Source organism: Ammodytes marinus, assembly GCF_949987685.1.
Source record: "Ammodytes marinus genome assembly, chromosome: 9".
Classification (NCBI taxonomy): Eukaryota; Metazoa; Chordata; class Actinopteri; order Uranoscopiformes; family Ammodytidae; genus Ammodytes; species Ammodytes marinus.
Window position 1 is genome coordinate 14103210 of NC_137213.1, and position 22788 is coordinate 14125997.

The following is a 22788-nucleotide window of genomic DNA, read 5'->3' on the forward strand; positions in this document are numbered from 1 at the left end:
TTGTTGTACAAAGATGTTAAATAACTTAAATACATTCTTACCAGTCATTTGTGATCTGTTTATACCTAGAAGCTATACACATGAGGTAGAGGAAAATAATTTAGGGTTCCCATAAGACATGAATAAGTGAACATGGACAAAGCTTTGTTGGTGTAGTATCATCACAAAGGAAAATACATGGTTGGTGAGTTTTTATCATTGTTTTACAAGCACAGCACAAATCCTAACAAAAGTACATGTACATGTAAATGTAAATTACTCCAAAAGTGAGTATAAGTAGTCCACATTGATGCAATCTTGTGTTCATACTGCATCATATGGTGATAACCAACATTACAAAGTCCTTTCACAAGATAGTTGATTATAAAAAAAGATCAAATCCTATAAAAAAATATATTGCTGATGACTGTGATTTTGTTTGAATACTCTCAAACATGTAATGATGGTGTGCATTAATTACAAAAACAGCTTAAGGTGAGTTGATTCTTAATTTGTTAGGATTTGTTAGTGCTTAGATAACGGCAAATGATGAGATATGAAATGAAATATGTTTAAGGTATACACTGTTTCTCAAAGCTTCCACCCCAAAAGGAACAAACACCCAAAGGAAAAACAGAGTAAAAAATACAGGATATAAAATCAATTTAGACCTTTGACGTTATTTACACTCAACACATGCTCATAATATATTTAAAAATAATTTATATTTTTTTTTCTACAAAACAGAATTTTGTACATCCACTGACGACTAAACAGTGCAGAGTTTTGGATTTGAAAATATGGACAACGGTGACGTCTGAAAAACCGACTGGCTGCTGCATCATGCTCTTCTTTCTTGGAAGAAATTTTGTAGGTTCATGTACTATCTATAAACAAACAAAAATGCACCCGGTATGCATTTGGTATTCCTGTCATGCCTGTGTGGAATCCGGTCAATTGTAGAGAACCTCTGTGTGTTAGGGCTGTGTGTGTATGACGCACACACCAAAAGCTGTGGGAAGCAGGCATTTATGCTTCCAGTCTCAGCATAGCTATTATGGTTTCAAAGTAGCGTGCAAAGTTCTATGTATATGTTTTGACCAGTCTTTTATTTGGCATGCCTCATATCAAAATGCTTCGAATTCATCTCCGAAGGACAAATAACCCATGCTAGGTCTTCTTAAAGCATGATATTGCTGTTTAGGACAGTGGATTAATTTCCACTTTTGCAATTTTGTTATCAGCCGTGTGCTGTTACCAAAGGCGTCTCTTCCTATCCTTTCATATTGCCACCAATTTCTGTAACAGTTGCTTTTGATAGTTGAACATGTGCCTCACTTTTTTCTTATACCACAGGAGAAGACCTTTTGCTATTTACAATTTTAAAAAGAAATAAAAAAAAAATCTGCACTGCACTGTATCCATAAATACAGATCTTAAAATACTTTATAGGGCTCTGGGGCTTCAGTGCGTGAATGGTGCTATAATACAAAGCTGGGTCCCTCACTCAGTAGTTAATTCACACCCATGTAAAACAAGGCATATCTCATATCTTATAGTATTTAACATAATGTTCTCAGAAGCTGCTTGCTGAGAGTACAATGAAATATTATTTTCTGCATTGTTTGTGTGTACAGACGCCTTTCTCATTCAAAAACATTTGACTTCATGGTTGTGTCTTAATAGTAGGCAATAATAAACAAGTCTCTTCAAAAATGTGGGAAAATATGCTTATTCTCTTTCTTGTTGAGAGTTAAAAAGAATATTGATACTCTCATATCTGGTATATTTGAATCTACAGTGACAGCCTTTGTAGCAGCACCTTTAAAGCTCACTGATAAACATGTTGTATCTTGTTTGTTGCATCCTTACAAACTGTGTGCTGATTTTGTTATCCTCAGATTGAGCCAGGCTTGTTGTTTCCCCATTTTTCAGTCACTATTCTAAACTAAGCTCCTGGCTGTAGCTTTATATATTATATAGAAACATGAGAGTGGTATCAATCATCTAACTCTCGTGAAGAAAGTGGATGAGATCATTTTCCCAAAGTGTCAAATTGTTCCTTTTAAACTGTCAAAATAGTTGCATGGCAGGGTTCACTATGCTGTATGATGGTTGTTAACTGTGTCACTTTCTGCCAAGCAACAATATGAAATGGCACATAAACTTGTGTTAAAACAACTTCACTGACTTCAGAATGAAGACAGACAATTTGCAAAACCCCAACATTTGAATTTATATAAATTTGCTGAATGTTTCACAAATATTAGGCTTATAAAATATATGTATTAGCTAGCACATTCATCTACACTTGAACAAATTTGCAGATACGTCAAGTTAGATTATCGTCTCACACTGTTTTGAACTGACTGCATGTCTACATGTGTTGATTACGGCTCAATCAATCGTGGCAGCTGAAGAGGAAAGAAGGACGTGAAATGGTAGATGGCTACATTCCTCCAGCTCTCAAAATGTTTCTTTACAACTTCGAAGCATTCAAAGTTAAACCAAAAAAAGTAGAATTTAACAGCCGCAAGGCTCCACAATTTCTGATCTGATTCACACGATTGTGATCACCTGTTGCAATGGTGTAGGCTGTAATAACACGGCCACTGACATCTCCAACTTTGACATTATTTGTATTTGCACTATTCCATCTCCTATTTTATCGTTAAAGTGGTTTAAGTTATTCCCTGAACACTGGTTCACTCGAGACCGAGAATAGCCTAAACTGACTGGTTTAGTTACTTTCTGTTATTGCATTTACTAACAGCTTTATATTATATTATTACATAGAACAATTTGAATTCCATTTTTTTCTCTTCCTGTGAAGGAGTTGTCCCAAAGGATCTATAAATTATCCACAGCATGACAACAGACACAAGTGTGCTGCTTTACAAAGGGCCTTGTCAACATGAATCAAGAAGAAAAACGAGCAAGAGCACACAAACAACAAAACATTTGTGTGGTTAGTGGTTTGTTTTAACATAGTTAGATAAGTGGCTTATATAATTTCATAACAATATAATTGAATTTATTTACATACATATGCAAACACACAATGTGTGTGTGAGTGTAAATATGTGCGTGTAGAGTAAATCTTACACCCTGTCTTTATTTATTTTCTTTTTTAGCAGTCTCTGAATATGGTTTTGCCATAAAAGTCGTCATTCAAACCCCCATACTATACCCCCTCACTATGTCTCATGCTCACATACATACACACACATGTAAAGACACACACAAGCAATCACACACCATTCTTCTGTGGGCATAGCCCCAGAATTCAGTCTTTTGGTGATACTGTCCTTGTGTTGGATCCTCATTGACTAGATGCTAATCTCTGTTGTCTTGTGAAAAAGATAGGAAAATAAAAGCTTCTATCTCCAAGGCATAACCATGATTTGAAAAAGCTTGAGATGTCGACCCAGTTGTCTGAGAAGTTTTTTTTCTGTATTTGTGAACCCCTGACACGAGGGGCCACAGGAGCTCTGCAACTAAACCCACAGAAATCCCACAAAGTGCTTATTGCTTCTCCATCGGCTCACTCCTTTCTTGTTTGCAGAACACTGTTCCAACAGTGAAGGCAAAACCTTGTCTGAGAACAAAACAATCACTCCTCTTCAACACAACCGTCTTTCACTTGCTCCACTGACTGTAAGGGGCTGACAGGTGACTGTCTGGTTTTACCCTTTGCAAGTATAAACCTCTTCTCTCTGTGTGCACTGCTTGCATTCGACGTAGCAGCACCAGCGCACCTGGCACTGGCAGGGCCGGGTCACCTCCCTACTCTGTGTGTTGTGGCCTCGCCCGCAGCAGATAGCGTCACAGTTCTTGTCCTTGTAGCACTTGCGGGCTGCTGTGCCTGACGAGTACTTGCTAGGTCTGCAGAAACTGGGCGAGTCCTCGATGTGGAGCAAGTCCATAGTGCGAGGGATCGGATCGTTGAGGCCAGGCAAGGGCTGCTGCTGCTGCTGCTGCTGCTGCAGCTGCTGCTGCTGCTGCTGCTGGCTCCGGCCTGTGGAGATCTCTGCCTCCCCTGTGGCCTCATTGGTGGAGCTTCCAACCTTGACGGAGGTCTCGTAGCGCTGCTTCAGCTGCTTGCCGATCTCGTGGAAGGGCAGGAGCTGCCTCCAGCAGGTCTGGACGGTACAGGAGCCCGACACACCGTGGCATTTGCAAGTGGTCTCCACTCCAGCCTTGATAACCTGGTTGTCAAAGACAATGAAATATACTGTTAACTGTCACAAAAACATGAAAGGGATGTATAATGAAAAGCATGTCATTTAATGAGCCTTTGTTTAGTACGCAGCATTTCAAAGAGCCTAGTTTACCAAAATATGCTAACAAAGATGATTAGGGTGGAGTGAAGTGGTGTGGGGAGGAATGTTATAATATGATGGAAAATTATTAGGTTCTCTGTTTTTTTTTCTCTCTCTTTTTGATATTATAATAAACGGGAGGAAAATGGGCTTCACATATTGCCAGTGGACTTTCATCAACATAATTGTAAAGGTGAACAAAGAACCACTTTATCTAAGCCTTCGTATGAAAGAGGAAAGGAATATTAGATAGTGGGAGCGTTGATATGTAGTGACATTTCGTCTAACTCAATAACTGTTATTATGATAAGTGGGGGAGGTTTTTGATAAGAGAAGTATCTTTAATACTGAGTCATGGGAAAAAAGAGACTTTAACATGAAGACACTGGGCACTATTCTTGTCCTTTTTACTGTGAATGTCTTTTCTTAGCCGATTGTTGATCAACTCAATCTTGTAGCGTGGTAATAATTTAATAAAACAGAATAATTCATGCAAACGGGTGGAAAATTAAATAATCTCCTTTTATAAATGAATAGTTATTGCAAGGGAAACAGAGATCTTCAGCAATAATGACCACAACACATTATTTTAACGCTACTTCTTCGCAGTCAGCCAAAGTTCAATCAGCATCGACCGCAAATAAAAAAACATTAGTGCGAAAATCAATGACAATAACACATTGTCTTAGACGGGGTTTGGATAGTATCCACTGTTCTTTTCTCAGACTGTGAAAGCGATCGGGGGAACAGGAAGTGCATATTCATCACACCAGCAGGTCAAGAAAATTTGATAGGTCAGCTTTAAAATGTCAAGGGGATGCAGGGGCTAGCACATTCCAGTTCCGTCCTCCATGTGGGAATTCATCTTGAACGAATGCGGTATAACTCACGACATGTGCAGATCACAAAAAATAGCAAAAACAATGTTGTAAATCTTTTATCGCAAATAAAATCTCCCGAGAGATTGAATTTTGGAGAGCTAAGCTGAAAAGGAAGAGCTTGCATTGGTCTTTTGGGAGAATTTTGTGTCTGCTAACATTTGGGAAGTGTGCCTCTGCTATAATTCATTTTGAAACCAAAATGAAAATGGCTACAGTATGAGAAAAGCCAAGTAAAAGCAACAGTGTCCAGACCTTTAGTTTGCTTTGGCTTAACAGATTAAGACCATTCTCTCGTTTTTATTTTACTATCAAAAACACATCCAAGATGAAAACCCCATATTTGCTCACCACAAACATTTGCTGAAATGTGCCAGGGCAGAAATAGGAATCGTTGTCTATCTAATCTGGGAGAGAAAACCAAATATTGACTAATGAGCCTGTACAGATTTTACCAATTTTACAGTGGCAATTACTGTAATCAGTTTAATCGGTCCTCGAAGCTGCTTGAAACTCTACACTACTTTCTGTAATTTACCTCTCCCAAGATGCCTCATGTAATTCTATCAACGGCATTCTGTAGTGGTCATACTAAATTCCTCTTGGTCATTTAAACCATATATTTGGACAGTGTGTTTAAGTATTGCAAAGCATTGATTTACCAGCAGTGAAATGTTGAAATTCAAAACCAAATATACAATGGTACAGTATATCCTGGATAAGGCGCACATTGAATCGGCACTTTATGTAGCTGTTTGTCTACCTAACCAGGCAGAACTCAGACTGTATCATATTATCACAGTTTTCCCACTGTTTAACTGACCTTTTGAGCAAATGGTCTACATTTCTGTTTAAATACTAACTGTAACTCTAAATGAACTCTAAACCGACTTACACTGCTTTCTTGATGTGTTTCCTGGTTGACCACGATTTATGTTATGCAAAATAATCACGCAATTAGACATGTTAATCTAATGGAGCTACATGTCTCCTCGGCACAGAGCAGTAAACAAGTAGTTTGACAAGTGAATTAAAGCCTTAAATTAAGACACTTTTTTGTTGCAAGGAGCTAACATTTGCTAAAAGGCTTGATAGAGTTGGCAGGTGATTTTGTGATCATGAAACCTGCACACATACCTTCATGCCCACATTGGTGTTGTGCATGTCCAAGCGTGCGCGCAGGTCCTTGTTGGAGCGTTTGCCCAGGAAGTCTTTGACAAACTTGTTGGCGTATTTAAGGTTGTCTCCGCAACCTCCCCACTGCCATGCCTTGCGGTTCTCCAGGTCAGGGGCCTCGTCACACGTGCAGCGCTCCATGCGTCCTGCACTGCAAGCTTTGGCCATAGCATGAGTCAGGCCTGCCGAGGAGATGGCATACAAGAAGGCTGTCTCCTTAAATCCTGAAAAAAAAATCACATTGCGGAATGAGAAATGAGAGGCAAGCAAATAGAGAGAGTTCAAAGGAGTTTGAGTGCTGCCTTTATTTTATTTTTCATTATATCGGAGAATAGGATTGGTTAGTGTTCAAAAAGGAAGGGAATGCACATATACCTCTCTTTAGTATGTTGGCTCGGTGGCGCCCCTCTAAGGTGCAGTTCCACCTCTCGAAGCGGAATTGATACTGGCATTCCATGGCGCTCATGGTGATGGCCTCTCTCAGGGTCTCCGCCACGCCCGGGTCTCGTCTGCACATCCTTCGCTGCTTCTTTTCCAGTTTGAGCCGGTCGCACAGCTTGAAGTGGGCCCGGCCCACGTTCTCCTCAGGTAGAGAGTTCAGTGGCAGGATAGACAACGGTTCATTACCTGTTAACCTAGAGGGAAAAATCACAGACGCACTACAGTCACTTTACATATCTTGATGAAGGTTCCAATAAAGAGCAGGAAGCCGACCTTTCTGGATAAACTATAAGAGTTTGCAAAGATATACTACATAAACAGCACAGGAAGCACAGCTGGGGCATATAATGCTCAAAAGTTTGGTTAATGTTCAAATGAATTCAGCTGTTCACTGGTTAATGTTCAGGGGAATTCAACATTTGCTGGAGATTGAGATCAACCTCCAGCACAGGCGTTTCTGTATTGAGCAAATTCTCTGCAGAGGTGGACGGGTTCTTTCTTTTCACAAGGAAGTTTCCTACAGTGCGTTGTCCCTGTTTGAGACCCCACACACAAACCAAGTCACAGCAACAGCAGCCAACCTTCATTAAGTTTTTCAGATTGACATTATAATTTGTATCGGTAGAAAGTATTCAGCTGGTACATAGGGGTATATTTCAAACAATGGCATGCAGTGAACGTGACTGTCATACCAGATGCTTGTGAAACAGTAGCCACAGAATACTTGGTTTAATATTTCATATCCTAAGGAGGGGGAGGGGGGGTGTCCTTACCAGTAGGGTAATATAGATTCAAACATGATCACACGACAAGATTTACTCCCATTATAGAATCCCCATAACAAAAGTCCAGTATTCAGGATCTTAAAGCTGCAATCCATTTGAAATATAACAAGCAGGGGTATCAGTTCTAAACATGGTATGGAGAACATGTGGTATACTCGCACCCCTGTCGTAAGTTTATTTAAGGGAAGCGTATATAAAACACTCAAAAGCAGGGACTGCCACATAGCTGGCAAAACCGACGACCAGCGTTCTGAGGTTGTGATGGGGAAAGCAGAGCATTACTTTCATAAACACACACAGGGGACATGACTGTCAGCCTGTGACCATTTTGGTCACAGCAACTGACAGGATTGGCACTGTAGTTGTTCATTATGTGGAATTTCTGGCCTCCTTTACACACTTAAAGTGAAACTAAAGAATAAATGGATTTACAGAACTCACAAAAGCACAAGTCTACAGGGCAACGTGCCTTCGCAGTTGGGATGGGACACATTTGTGCATGGTTTGACAGCTCACCTACTGCTGCATTGATAAAGTTCAGACTGCTTTCACTGCATTGAACAATTGATTTATCTTTCTTATTAAAAAGTTGGAAAAACACACATTAGAGCAACTAGCTTTGTACATTGATGTCTCAAAAGATTCAACAGAACTTCTAAAAAACATGAATCTGAGAGTTACTCTCTTCTTTTTTTAGCTCAGAGGTGTTAGCGATGTACTTGAAATTAATATAAACAGGAAATATCACTATAAGTTTAGCAATAGTATAACATTAGCACTGACATACAGTGTCACAGTATAGTCTATGGATGTTTGTAACATGTAGTTTAATGGTATTCTGGAGATACAGTCATATGAAAAAGTTTGGGAACCCCTCTCAGCCGGCATTATAATTGACTCTGCTTTCACAAAAAAAAGATAAAAGTGGTATGTCTTTAATTTACCAGGAACAGCTAACTACTGGGATGTTTTCCAAACAAAGATTTTTTGAAAAGCAGTATTTGGTTGTGTGAAATAAAATAAAATGTGAAAAACTGGCTGTGCAAAAATATGGGTACCCTTGTGGTTTTGTTGATTTTAATGCCTGTAACAGCATGTAAAACTGATGACTTTAAACACAAAGTTGGTTGGATTATGTTGTTAAGCCTTGAACCTCATAGAAATGTCTGTTTAATCATGAGAAAATGTATTTTAGGTGCCTAAATGCAAGTTGCACTTCTCTTTGACTCTCTGCTGAAGTGAGACAGAATGGGACCATCAAAACTGCTCCCAAAATATCTTAAAAACAAAGATTATTCATTATCATGGTTTAGGGGAAGGCTACAAGAAGCTTTCCCAAAGGTTTCAATTGTCAATTTCTACTGTAAGGAACGTTGTCAGGGAATGGAAGGACACAGGCACAGTTGCAGTTAAACCCAGGTCTAGCAGACCAAGAAAAGTACAAGAGCGGCATATGCGGCGGATTGTGAGAATGGTTGCACACAACCCAAAGATCACCTCCAAAGACCTGCAAGAACATCTGGCTGCAGATTGTGTATCTGTACATGGTTCAACAAATCAGTGCAATGTTGCCGGCTGAGAGGGGTTCCCAAACTTTTTCATATGACTGTATATGTAAAATAAAGAGTATTTTGAATCATAACTAAACATTTGAAATATAGCCAAATATATGTAGGGGAGAACGGGGTAATCTGAGCCACTTTTTACATTTGCTCCCCTCTAAGCGAGCTAAAATGATTTATCACTCAAATTTACACATTTCCCATTAATTCAGGATGTTTCCTAGAAATGGGCATTAGCAGAATTTTTTCAAGACAAAGGGCAGTGAAAATATGATTGTTTTAAAAAAAGTTGTCATGTTACTTTTTCCACTCTGAAACTACCATAACAACACATATTGTAACAGTAAGAATTCTGAAAGCTAGCCACACATTCCAGAACTAATGTCGGACTAGTAAAAGAATGATGGGGTTTGGTCAATTAAGCAAAGCAAATTTTCTAAACACTTGAAAGTAACTCTAAACAAAATCAAATACAACATATTATAATTCAAAAGGTTTTAAGAAGATTAAAATTAAAGATAGAACCAGTTAGATTAGAACACAGTCTGGGGGTCAGAACACAGGACCCTTAGAGCCAGCTTGTGTCTGGGGGTCAAAGCATAGGAAAATCAGAACCAGCGAGAACAGCCTGGGACTCAGAACACAGGAGAAGACCCAACTGGATTATAACATCAGCCTGTCATACTCTACAACTAGGCCTACTCTACATTCCAGCCCTGAAGGTTACAGGGAAAGATGAGAAGGTGCTCTTTCCGTGTGGTTGCCCCAGGTCGTCTTCCTGGTGTATTTCCTTGGCATGATGGCTTTTCTACAATGTGTATCACATTAAAATAAAACATATGTCATGTAATATTACATTAAAATATGTTTAAGACTAAACTTAACTTGTGCCTCATGGTGGGGGAAAGTGAGACAGTGGCTCACTTTCCCCCACAGCATTTGGCTCACTTTCACCCACCACCACAATTTGAGAAAAAACCACCTCTCTTAGCATTTCAGGCTAATCTTTAGCTAATATCATCACATGGTTTTTATATGTTGGTAGTTCATCAACACGTATGATAGAAGTTTTTCTACGTGAATACATTTGCTTTGGCACAACAGTTGATTAAGTTGACAGCAAGAAAATTTACTTTTACATGCAAAATACCTATTTTGGGGGAAAAAACATGCTTACCACAGCACCATGAGGTCCTCTCTTTCAGGGCCATGGGGAAATGAGAGGGGCTTGAAAACATATATCTCACATGACCACAAATGTTTTCCGTTGCTTAGATACAGGGGGTGGCTCACATTACCCGATGCCTCAGATTCCCCCGTTCTCCCCTAGGTTTTTTTTTGTCCACCAATCTGATTTTTATAATAGGTTTAGAAAAACATAAAGGTGTATTCAAATAGACATCCCTTCTTGCTTGTAAAAATTGTACAGACAGTGAAATTAATCTAAACATGTCCAACTATGCAACTGCAAAAAGTAAACCCACAGCAAACGGGAGACCTGACACATAAAATGTTGCCAAAAGGTGTAATAGAAATTGTTCAACAATATTTTTTTAAGTGTGCAGAGCACCTGCTGGTTGTCCACACCGGTTATATGCTCCAGAAGTGCTCATCGGTGATCTCCATTACTTACATTTTTGACTTCATGACTTGTTTTTCAGAGAAGATTCTGTCAACACTCATATCCACTTCAGCCTCCAGCAGAAGGTCACGGTGGTTCTTCAACCAGAGATTTGTTTTATTAAGTCCAATAACTGACAGAAATGTTTCCCCTCGAGTCCTCAGTTTCATACCAATGGACTTAATAGTTTGCATATGCTATACGATATCGTCTTTAAAATGCATTCACAGCCTGGTTCAAAATGTGAGCAGTCAAATCAGGATTTGCTTTCAGATTGGGTCAAATGGTTTCCTTTTTACAAAGCGTGTTTGCCTTTCCTTAACTTGTCTGACAGCTATGAATTTTGGAAATGGAAACCTGGCAAGCTGTGTCTTGACAGGGAATGCTCTCCCAATACACTTAGGGAGTAAAAAAATGTATGGTTACAGAGCGAGACATACACAATACACAAGAACTGTGAAAAAAACATTTTTTTTCTATTATTTGTTTCATGCTTAGTTTAAAATACCCTGTGCTTACAATGCCAAGGAAACATACTCAAAGTGCCAAAACAAACAATTCTAGCCGATCCAGTATGTTACATGTGACTGACAACCGTTCCACAACATTTCTATGGTGAGCAAGCAGCCAGGGATTGAATGATGGCGCCACGTGGAGTACCTGCCTAAATCCATTTGGAACAACAGTCGGGAACTAAATTGCCTGTGAATACAACACATATTTCAAATTCACACTACACCAAGGAGAAGTTATCTTAACTGCATATGTTTGCAATTTAAACAGAACCAGCTAATATTAATTTAAATTTGAATTATATACTATAGCTAAGCAAAGAGATCCATCTAACAACTTGAGGCCTTAAATGACAATACCGCAAACATGACATTCACATTCCTTAGTAAGACATGCATAGTAACACGTATCACCGGCGTCAGATCTTCCAAAAGCCTGCATGCATGCCAAAACAAGAGACCATTAGAGTGACAGGCCTCAACTGTCTGTGTGACGTCCGCCTGTCTGAGACAAATAGATGTACTGAGCAGAGAGCTGGAGGGACGCCAAAGATGACATGACACTGATATCAGCGCTACTGTCTCTGTGGCTTTATTACACAAAGGCATATTTCTAGCTAGTTACAAAGACAGCCTGGGGGCAAAGTGTGAGGGCGGAGAAAAGTTTCACAACTCCAGGAAAATAACTACTGGCCAGGGCTCGCTCTCGTGCATGTTTGCACTCTGTGGCAGACCAGAAATTTGTCAAATTGCATCACAGATACTACACCGATTCCATTTCTTCTGTCTTTGTTAAACACCTACTGTATCTATGGATTACCTTTTGTGATACTCACATGATTCAACACAGTGTTTAATCATTCATCTTTAATTCAGGTTTGCTTGAAATGAATGATAATATTTTCACTGGATGCACGTACGTGACCCCTGCTGTCACACTAATGGGTCACACATTCCAATATGGTGATCTGTAGAAAAAATTATATTATATATTTATCACTGTCGCTGTTTCACTGTAGAATGAACTCATTCAACTCACTCAGAGGAAAGGAAAATTGGAAAAAGTGCTGTGCTGGAATCAAAAAAATGATTTCACATCTGAAGTTGAAATCTTCGGGTCAGACAGAAATCAATATTGGTTTTCTCCATAACCACAAACACTTTAGTGCGAATAAATCGACTCAAACAGTCAGACATCATCTCTGACAACTTACTGAAGCTTAGTTATTCTATAAAATATGAGGTAATACTTTCTAATGATGGACCCTTTATAAATGGTTACTGAATTGTTACTGTAACGGCTTCATTAATTAATAATTAGTTAATTCATAATTTACTGAAACTGTACAGTTATTAGAACATTTTCATTTGCCAAACTGTAAAACATCCTTTTGACAAATAACACATTTTGGTGCATCAATACATGGATTGCCAACAGGGGGGCATCAAATTCTTATTTTCGCTCATTGACTCATCTGCAGATAATTTTCTCTGTTAATGTATTAATTAACTGGCTTAAATCGGCTTGTTTAGACAAAAGAAACCACATATAGTCAAATTACCAATGTAAATGAAATATATTAAAGGAAATGTATTAAATGAAAAAAGGTTCTAATGATTACTCACTTTCACTTGTAGCCTCAACTGTTGCCCATTATAGTTATGGAAAACAACTAAACAACATCGATATCACCATTAGTACCAAACAGCAAGGATACATTCTTTCACAACCTGGCAACCCAAAATGTGTTTTATCCCCTAACCTATCTATTAAGCACTATTTCATTATTTATTAAAACATCAGAAGGTAGCACCAAATGTAGAATCCAGTTGCTTATCATGATAGGCAAACATTTGTTAATGGGTAAGTGAAGCTCAGGAACCAACACGGTATCTCCACTACACTGAATTACAAACATGTGTAACTGTGTTTTCACATCATGGACATTTTCAGTAGGTGTTTTTGTTTGAAGTGTTGTTTGAGGTGTTGGCACAGCAACACCAATTACATGTGGAATACAACACCAGCATATAAAACTCATTATTATCCTATGTGAGGTTGGATTCTCACTCATGTTTGCTCAGCTTTTCTTTTTCCATTCACACACTTGCCTCTATACGCACTCCTCACAGACATCACTGGGCCACTCTCGCACTGCGTCTCCTCCACTGTCTCTCACTTAGTAACACTGCAGTTTGTTGGGTCCTTTCTCTCCACCTGTCACCACTTCCCATTGCCCGTGACATTCACATTATATACATTTTCCAAAGCAGTGGGTTCACTGAAAACGGTTCATTTCACACAACAGAGCCTACGAGTTGATCGCTTGAGGAAATCATTGACTAGCACAACGCCATCATCACTCTCTCTCTCTCTCTCTCTCTCTCTCTCTCTCTCGCTCTCTCTCTGGCTTTACATTACAGTCCTGGAAGTGAGTGACCCTCAGCAGGTAATTCTGCTCGTTCTTCACTGGTTTGGTATGTAAATAGTAAAGGGAGTGGAATAATACCACAACTTTTAGATAGTGGAAAACATATTATTTGTCTGACTCTGACTTTCTTGGCCTTATTGAGGTGTGGGCTCTGTGTATAGGGTACAAACACACATAGCTAGCTATGTAACTGCTTTTGTTATTCATATACTTGCACAACCATATACAAACAAAGAAAGAAGCACAGTCCATATGGTATAGATTAATCTCAGAAGGCTAAAGGAGACCTGGGAAATTGTGAGGGTAATTTCCCCTAATGTTCATACTTTTTTAAACATGGCTTAACCTTCATAAACAATCGACAGATTGATTGGTAATAAAAATAATCATTACTTTACGTCACAGCTGGAGCATCACACAGGATGATAGATCAGCCAATTTAAGCTTATCACAGATATATGATAAATTATCGAGTCGAGGGTCTAACGACAGAGGGTGTATATAATAAATATTTTGATATTGGGCTTTATAAATAAAACTGAATTGATTTGATACATAGTTCCCTGAGTACCTATCTTGGTCATAACTCCTTAAAAAAGTGTATTTATGGAATCCTTACCAAAATCTTTCTTTACATTATGTCTTTAAAAAATCAACTATCATAAGTCCAGTTGGTTGGGCTGTAGTTGCAGCCATATTCGGGTTGTTTCCCTAATGAGAGATATTTTTGCTACTAATAGCAGGTGACACGTTCACATTTTAGAAACAAGCAACACCAATACAATAAGACTAAACACTAACACTAAAACACTAAGCTATAGAACATGCTGTAGTTTAGTGATTTCAAAGGAAAGGCTCTCCTTGGTGTTTCATCTGTTGAACAAAATTACAATTTTACTACTACAAGTTACCAAAATGCAACATATTTCTGGCACAGTGTTATTTTCCAGCTATGAAGATAAGAATGAAAACAGCAAAGTGTTTTGGCAATTTTCAGTGGGTGTCTGTTCATCATCTCCACTCCATAAGACTAACAGGTGCTGGCCATGTTTGTGTATGTAGTTGCCATATACATGTGTCTGTGCATGCATGCATGTGCACTTACTACCTTAAGTCAACACCTACAGGAGTTAGTCGTGGCTAAACGCGCCCAGGCAGAAAAAAAAGCACAAAAGCAACAGTTTCTCCATCAGCCTGGACTTGCAGGTTGTGTGGTCTGGTGTCTCCTAGATCACAACTAACCCCCCTCTTCCTTTTCCCCCTCTTCTTCGAACTTCCCCTATTCCCACTGGTCAATTACTCCAAACGAATGCCAATCATTCCACCCAGCTGTTGGCTCAAAACAAAGACTCCTGTAGACAAAACTACCGCTGTCTGCGAAACTTAACCTACACAAGACACTGACAGACGTGAGCCTGTGTCCTGGAACAGTTCAACTGTCATGCAGACAAATTACCACTTCACCTGAGATTAATCAGCAAATATATATATATTTATATTTAATATATATATATATATATATTAAAAATGTTTGTATGAAAGTACACTCGGGAGTGCTGAACTCCTTCTCTCTTTCACTTTTTCCTCCTGCCTTCAGTGTGTTAAAAATGCTCCTTTTGGGGGGGGAAAGTGCTTTTCTCAGAAATGTTGGATGAACTTCAGACCACCCTGCCCAAGTCCCATCTGGTGTATCACAGCCCAGGCCATGCCAGAGGTTGTAGGAATGTGAGCGTGTGTGGTGTTTTCCCTCTGGTCTACTCCAACTATGGCTGACAACGTGCTCCAAAGCTTGAACTTGAATAATTGAAGAAACCATGAATCAGTGTCAAATGACTCTCTGGTACAGTGAGTCTCTTGGCTTTTGTCCACCTCCAAGAAGTGTAGAAGAGAAGAAATCTTGCACTGAATTCAGCCATAGTGACTTAAAAACCAGAAATAGGGGAAAGAGTAAACTATTATGTATGAGGCTAAGATAAGATTAGTCACAGGTTGAAAGAACTGGGTGTTGTGACTACTTCTAACAAGCTCCGACTGACACAGTACAGTAACATGACAAAACCACTTTGAAGACAAAGGAGTACTGGCCTGAGCCTTAGTAAGTCATTATTAGTGGGCAAGTAAGCACTGCCATGTGAGGGGGGGAAAGTCCGCTATCATGTATGACTTCACAGGAAATTACCCAATTTTATATCATCTGCAAGTCCCTTCTGCTCATTTATAACCTACATTAGACCAGACCAAGTTTCTATAAGTGTACGCAGTTGATATTATAAATGTGCATTAGGCATATTTTCTTTTAAGTCACTGTATTCTCACTCAGTTTTTCCACACAAAAAATGACACTAGAAAAATACAATTCTTTTTCAAATCATAAAAAAGGGAGAAAAGTTACTGTTCAGCCTAATTTTTTAATCCGCAGCCGTGAATGGGAGCGCTGGTAGCTGAGCAGTAGGAATACAGGACCTGGGTTTGGGAATGGTAGTGTGGGGCATGGTAAGAGGTTTAACTGCTATGTGAGAACTCAAGGCTTCTAAGGTCAGCAGCTCAGTTATAGTCACTGTGTGACTGGCACAGATTGGGCGCGCAGCACTGTCCGCATGACTCCCCTGTTCTAGCCTACACCATGGCACAGAGCAGCCCTGTACCAGCGCACCGACACACCAAACACATTCAGGCCCACATACTGTACTTGCACCGATTCGCACACGCTGACACAAGACCCAGGTTGTTGGGTGAAAGAGCGAAAAAAAAGTTTTGACCGTAAACCATTGGGCCAATTCTATAAAGCAAGTATTAAGATTTGTGCAGAGACTGGAAATGTCAGGTTTGTTCATTCCTATTACACTAGGCAGAAGCAATTCTGTGAATAAACCATGCATGCAAATTCAAACCACAAAATCCAAAACAAAACAGTAGCTGTTTTTGAACCACTCATGCCTCAGTAACTACAAGTGGCTGAGTTTATTAACGGTTATTTACTCTTACTACCGAAAGATTAGTTTTTTCCTGAGGCCTGCAGAAAACCGAAAATGCAACAGGTCATTGTTTTGAATAAGCTGGGAAAGATATATGTCTTTAATTTTAGAACCAATAACACCCGAATACCTAAAGTCACAGGAAGATACAAAGGGCTGGAAAGAAATCAAAGAATATGCAACCTCTGTGATTCTAATTGTGTTGGAGATGAATACCATGTACTTTTTGAGTGTGAAAATGTGGACGTAATGTATTATAGAAAAAAGTACCTGCCAAATTATTATGTTTATTTTCCATCCATGACCAAACTGATTTCGCTTTTGAGGGCAAGTAGGCCAGGGGTTATTGTTAAAACAGGTGCCTTTTTGAGAAATGTTTTGCAATTGTTTAAATGATGTTTTTGTTTTGTTTTTGTTTTGTTTTTCCTTGCTGTGCACCATTGTTTTGTTTTGTAATGATTTCAGTTGAATTGTGTGCTCCATGCCATGTGCTATGGCCGTGAGCCGTAATAAATAAATGAAATGAAAAGTTAAAGACATAAAATGGCGGTTAATTTGGCTCACCTCACACATATCCCTCTTTTCTGTGCACATGCACACACCGTATTTATCACCTGGAGTGAAGAAAAGGTTGCCTCTTGACAACTGATTGATGATTAAAGCAGCAGTAGATGAAAGTCATGCAAATAAGCCATTTTCAACGTGAACCAAAAAACTCCTTCAGGGTTTATCGCTACTGAGAATGTTTGCCATGCCTGGGCCCATTCATGTCAGTGTACGTCTAATTGTGTCCATTCTCAAACTAATGCTTGGGCTTTATGGATAAATATGCCTTTTGGGGCAAACCTTAGTCCATGTAATAACACCCATTTGGCAAACACGAACATCTGAGTGGTGTATCTGAGTGCAAGTCAGGTCAGGCTTCTATAGGATTGGGTTTATGCAAGTTGATCATCCTGATAAAAGGCTGTAAAAGTCTAACCCTGCAGTTTTGAAAAGATACGGCCAACTCTCTTGAACCCTTATGAAATCTTTGTAACAGGTGCAGCTCAAAGCCTTTAGTGAAGGTTTGTCAATCTGCTAATCTTGGCACATGTGAAGAGCCATGTCTCTTCTATTCCCACAAACCAGGCAGAGTAAAACGCCTGTGGTCAAGGCTGGAAGACACAGGACACGGTGGTCGCACTAACAAGCATCATCTCATCAATGCCTGACCATAAAAGTGTCTTAAGTCTATATTAGTTTTCCTGTTTTGCAAATTGCCCATGTCTCCAGCTCCTTCTGCAAAGATCATCATGCATGTTACCAGCAAGAGTCTCCTTCAACAGGAGTTCCCTTCCAATTTCTTATGACTATCCAGCAATGGAGTGCACAGCTGACTGGTGGAACAGTCCTTTTAAAATCAACCCAGTCTCAGCTGTGGTCTCTCTGGTATGCTGTTGACACCAGAAGAAAAAGTCCTTAGGATGTGAGTGGGCCAAACACATTTTTAAAAGCCATACAAAACCATGTAATCTACGAAACTATTTAGAAAAAAAACATGTTATTATACAGTAAGGGCCCCATAACAACACACTACAGACACCAGTGAAAGCTTCATAACAAACGTGCGCACCAGTCTTTGAATTATTTCATGATTCAACCTGTAAAATAAACAGTAACACTGTGCATAACTTAGTTTAGAGAAGACAAATTATGTGCAGAGAGTGGAATTTTTGCCCTGTAAGCTGAAGTTGAAAGACACTTCATTTCATGCAGGTTGACCACAACTAAGCATGGACAGAACGCTTTTCCTTCCCCAAATTATTTTTACACAGACTTGGCTGCCTTTACCTTTGATGTTTTCACATTTCATATCCCACTCTCCCACTGTTACACAAAAAGGTTGCAAAGTGCTGATTGAGGACCGTCATGCACTCTCAGAAGGCGCTGCACCACCATGTGGCATCCACGGGCATAGCAGGCCTTTACACAGTGATGTTATAGAGCAGAGCACTCAAAGCAAAGCAAGGCTTAGCTCAAATCCAGATGTATCAAGCAGAAATATAAAGAAAACAAAGCCCTCTCTTTTCAGAGGCCGTGCGGTCTGTTATCTAAGCCTCCAGGTTTGCGTGATCTCACCACGCTACACTGTCACAGCACCAGTGCTGAGAGAATCCTATCTTCTTGGCTCACAGTAAAGTGATACCCTTTGAGGTGTGGCTATAGCCACAGGATATCCTATGAAGTTGGGAAATCCCTCTATCAACGGTGCTCCCCGCCCTGCTGCCCGTCAGGGCTAATCAGTCCTTAAGGCCTGGTAATGAGACGCCCGCCACCACTGTCTGCCAGGCAACGCCAGCCTGAGCCCACACTAACTCTGCTGCTCCTAATGAGTGGTAATCACCCAGCAGCTCCCCACAAACCAATGCAGGGATGCCGGCACGCACATGAGGCAAGCAAGCCAGAGGACGGGAGGGGAGAAAAAGGGGGGAACCCAGGGAAATGTTTACATGGAGCCGCTTTAAAAAACAACTTGTAACATTTCTGTGAAATAAATGAGGCTCCATTAAACTTTAAAACAAACTGATGTTTGATACACACCAGGAACTAATTCAGCACAGTGATAAAAAAGCTTTTACAGCTGCAAACTGAAACTTCACTCCTCTGTAAATTTACACACATCCCATTTGTTATCCTGTTGTTTTTGGCACGCTGCCGCACTTAATGGAGCACTGAAAACAATGATACCATCTGAAGGGGCATCAGCTCTGCTTCAGGGAACAAACCCAATGATAGGGTGTTTAAGGATATTACAGTAATCAAATAGCAACCACTATATTTGCTTCTTCCAGATGCTGCGGTGCCTCTGCGATTGGTAAATCCCAGTTGCATGACTGTGGGCAGCCTTCCTGTATGTGTCGCACATGAACTAAATAAAAACAAACTCTTGACTCCGTGTTAGGACTTGCATTCTGCACTGTTTACAAGACCACAGAATGACATGCCTTTTAACCAAAACTCAAATTTAAATCAACAGAGTCATCTGAAAGAGCACTCTGAGTCTGCGCTGTTCCCCTGACAGGTTCTACTGAGAAAACAAATCACTTCACTCTCCAATAGTTTATACAATATCTCTTCAAGGTGCTGTAACCCATCAGGGCAAGTAACGAAAGCTCAGAGGAAATCTCAGATTCAAACTCTTATGATAACGGATTTAGCAGAACCAGCACCTGCCACAACAGGCTGAGGGGAAAGAAAATGAGCGCTCGCATTCTTGTGGCAAAGGATGACAATTTAAGCGGGTGCTCGAATACGCCAGGAATCCCACCCCACCCTCAGCTGCGCAGACTACGGGCAGGAGAGATTGTGTTTATGTTACACTTACGCTCCACCGCACTCTGGAAATTGGGTATGCAACATTGACCCTCTATTTTGAGTAAATCAGTACTCATGAGGCCCTAGGATGCCTCGTGCTCATGGTGTATTTATTTGAACAGGTTTGTGTTAGTATGCCCCCCCCCCCCCCCAGTCAAAGCTGAGCAGGACTGTGCCGGAGTGTCACTGGTGTCAGGTTTCTGGGAAGTTGGCCACGGGGCAGTCACATTTTGTATCTGTGTCACCTGTGCAGGCTCCTTCAGTATGTTTCATGTTCCTCAGCTGCAGGGCTAAATCATTCACTGACGCTCATTCATATTCCCTCCTCACCAGGCTTGCAATAATAAATCTGCCATATCGTAATACCACATGTCTCCTTGCAACTACACAGGACACAGATAAAGAACAGAATGACAGAGGGAATTGAAAACAAGTGCTTACTGAATAAGCAAATATGCATTACCATTAGGGCCATTAAGGCTGATGAGAGTGCCAATTTGGCACATCATCCATACTACATAGTTCCCGCCAAGGGCGACACAGCTTTAGGGAGGGAGATACAAACAGAGAGCGTACAGGGTTACATTTGTCCTTCTCTAACGCAACTTGGGAGCTGACACCAAAGACAGTGACAGAGAAAGCACTTGTATGTACATGAGCATTACAGATGACATTTTCCTGCGAAAGGCTGAGATATGTTCGTCATACAGAGCTATTGCAAGTTCCATAGGGTACGTTTGCGTCACTCTGACCCAAGAGAGCAACATTCACCCGAGACATAAACAAATCTGTCAATTACATCATGTTTATTTCGAAAGCTAATGATTCAGTACTCCAAATATTGCTGTTCATTTCATACTTTTCCTTATTTTTATTTTTTCTTAACTTTTTCTAGTACTAAACTATATAAACTAGTATTTTAAGATTTCTTTACCAACAAACTTTATAAAGGATAGCGTTTACATCCACGAGAAGTTAAAACCCCGTCCAACAGGTTGACAGGTCTGACACACCGCTCTAAAGGGCCCTTAGGGGACACTTCCTTTGCTCTCTTGCAGATTCACAACAGTTCCCAGATCACCTAACACTCCTGGATCCAGCACAACAGCCATACCTACCATAAATTTAACTCTGCTGGAAAGGCTTCAAGTGTCATCACTCTGCAGTCTACAGCCATTTGTCTCAGCCAAGGGGGGCACTAACAACATCCCATCAACGCCGATATTTGTAGATGCAGCAGAAACCACAGAGATCTTGCATTTGTGAGCATGACATACCTTGGCATTGGCAAATATATTTTTTAAGGTACACTTTGTTCCGTGGCTTTTTAAAGATTAGGTGTGACTTTTGGGGGGATTTCGTGGATCAAAACTCATCAGTTCCAGGTGAAACATGGCTGCTCTCCCGCCTGACATGCTGACCTCATTTTCAATGACCTTGGCTTCCCTGCAGGGTAAATGTTCTTCTGTTACTAAGCCAGAAAAGTAAAGGAAAAAAACTAAAAGGGCAGTTCATGTGATCAGAAAAACTGGAGTTCAGTGCATTATAGAAGCCACTCTGAAGTGGAGGTCATAGTGGGCTACACCTAAAATCCTAAGGCGTTCACTGGGAATGACTTACTTTGAAATATACACCCTTGTGCAATTTCTAAATTAAACATTTTTCTGTTACGTGATTCATGAAACACTATATTTTTTCATGATAGATTTCCTAACACATGTTAAAGTTGATGGAGGCAGCAGAAGAAGTAGGCAAAAAATATATATAAAAAAAAAATCTTGCCAGAGTTGTGTGATGTTTATGCTGGATGGGGGATTTTTCTGTGCAAGCTGAGCAGACGTTTCGGCCACCAGTTCAGTCAGATTGCTTTATTGTTACCAGCTGTTGAGTCTGGGGCATATACACTCACCTTTCGGCTCCGCGGTTGTTTTCAGAGTCGACTAAGGATATGATTTTACAAGTGTTTCAGCAAAATAATCACTCGACTAGCTACAAGCCATTCAAACGTGCCAGCGGTTACTACTTTACAGTGGGCGCTGGCTCAATTGTCAAAGAAAGAATGGGGTGAACTCTCCTCGGCCAACATTACTCCGAGGCTGCGTACATCTATCTACCTATAATAGATACTGTACGTGTTAATGGGCTGCGGGTTCGTTACGGGCTAAGATACTCGCTGACCCTGCTTCTTGTCACATAAAAGTAATTGTCAGCAGCTTCAGTGAGGCCAAATCATGCGCAGAGAACCTGCTGTAGCCACCAGCTATGAGGACGCTCTGCGCTGCGCAACCTCCGCCAAGTGACACCTCACTGACCCGCACTATATAAATTCAAACAAACAACTCATAAAACATAAAAAATAATAATAACGAGGAGTGATTTTGTTATAGGCTCGCTGAAAAAAAATCGTATGATAAAACAAGTTCTTACCGGGTTAATAGGGTGAGAAAAAAAGTTACCTGTTTCGAATTTCAGGAACCAATCAAATCAATGAGACCAGCACGATTGGCAATGTGTGTGTGAATGTGTCTCTGTCAGTCCTTACCCGAAATACCCCGCGGTTGGTCCAGGTAAGTTGAGAAGATACACTATGACTGTGAACGATAACCATCCCAGGAGTAGGTGTCCATCCAGCATTTTGCTGCGGCTCCAGGGCAGATCATTTCGTTTCTCCTGAGTAGCTGTGTAAAATCCCTTGTTGAACGTTCAACACTTCTTATACAGAGAGGAGCTGCGCTGCGCTCCTCCCAT

General features: G+C 40.3%; 1 protein-coding gene across 1 annotated transcript; it reads right to left on the reverse strand.

The window, feature by feature from the left end:
* Window positions 1–22788, reverse strand: wnt9a (wingless-type MMTV integration site family, member 9A; the record flags this gene model as incomplete). Its single annotated transcript, XM_080033923.1, is given in 5 exon segments — window positions 1–4187; window positions 6317–6579; window positions 6731–6990; window positions 22583–22743; window positions 22747–22788. Coding segments are annotated over 5 exon segments (1248 nt in total). The 3' UTR covers window positions 1–3665.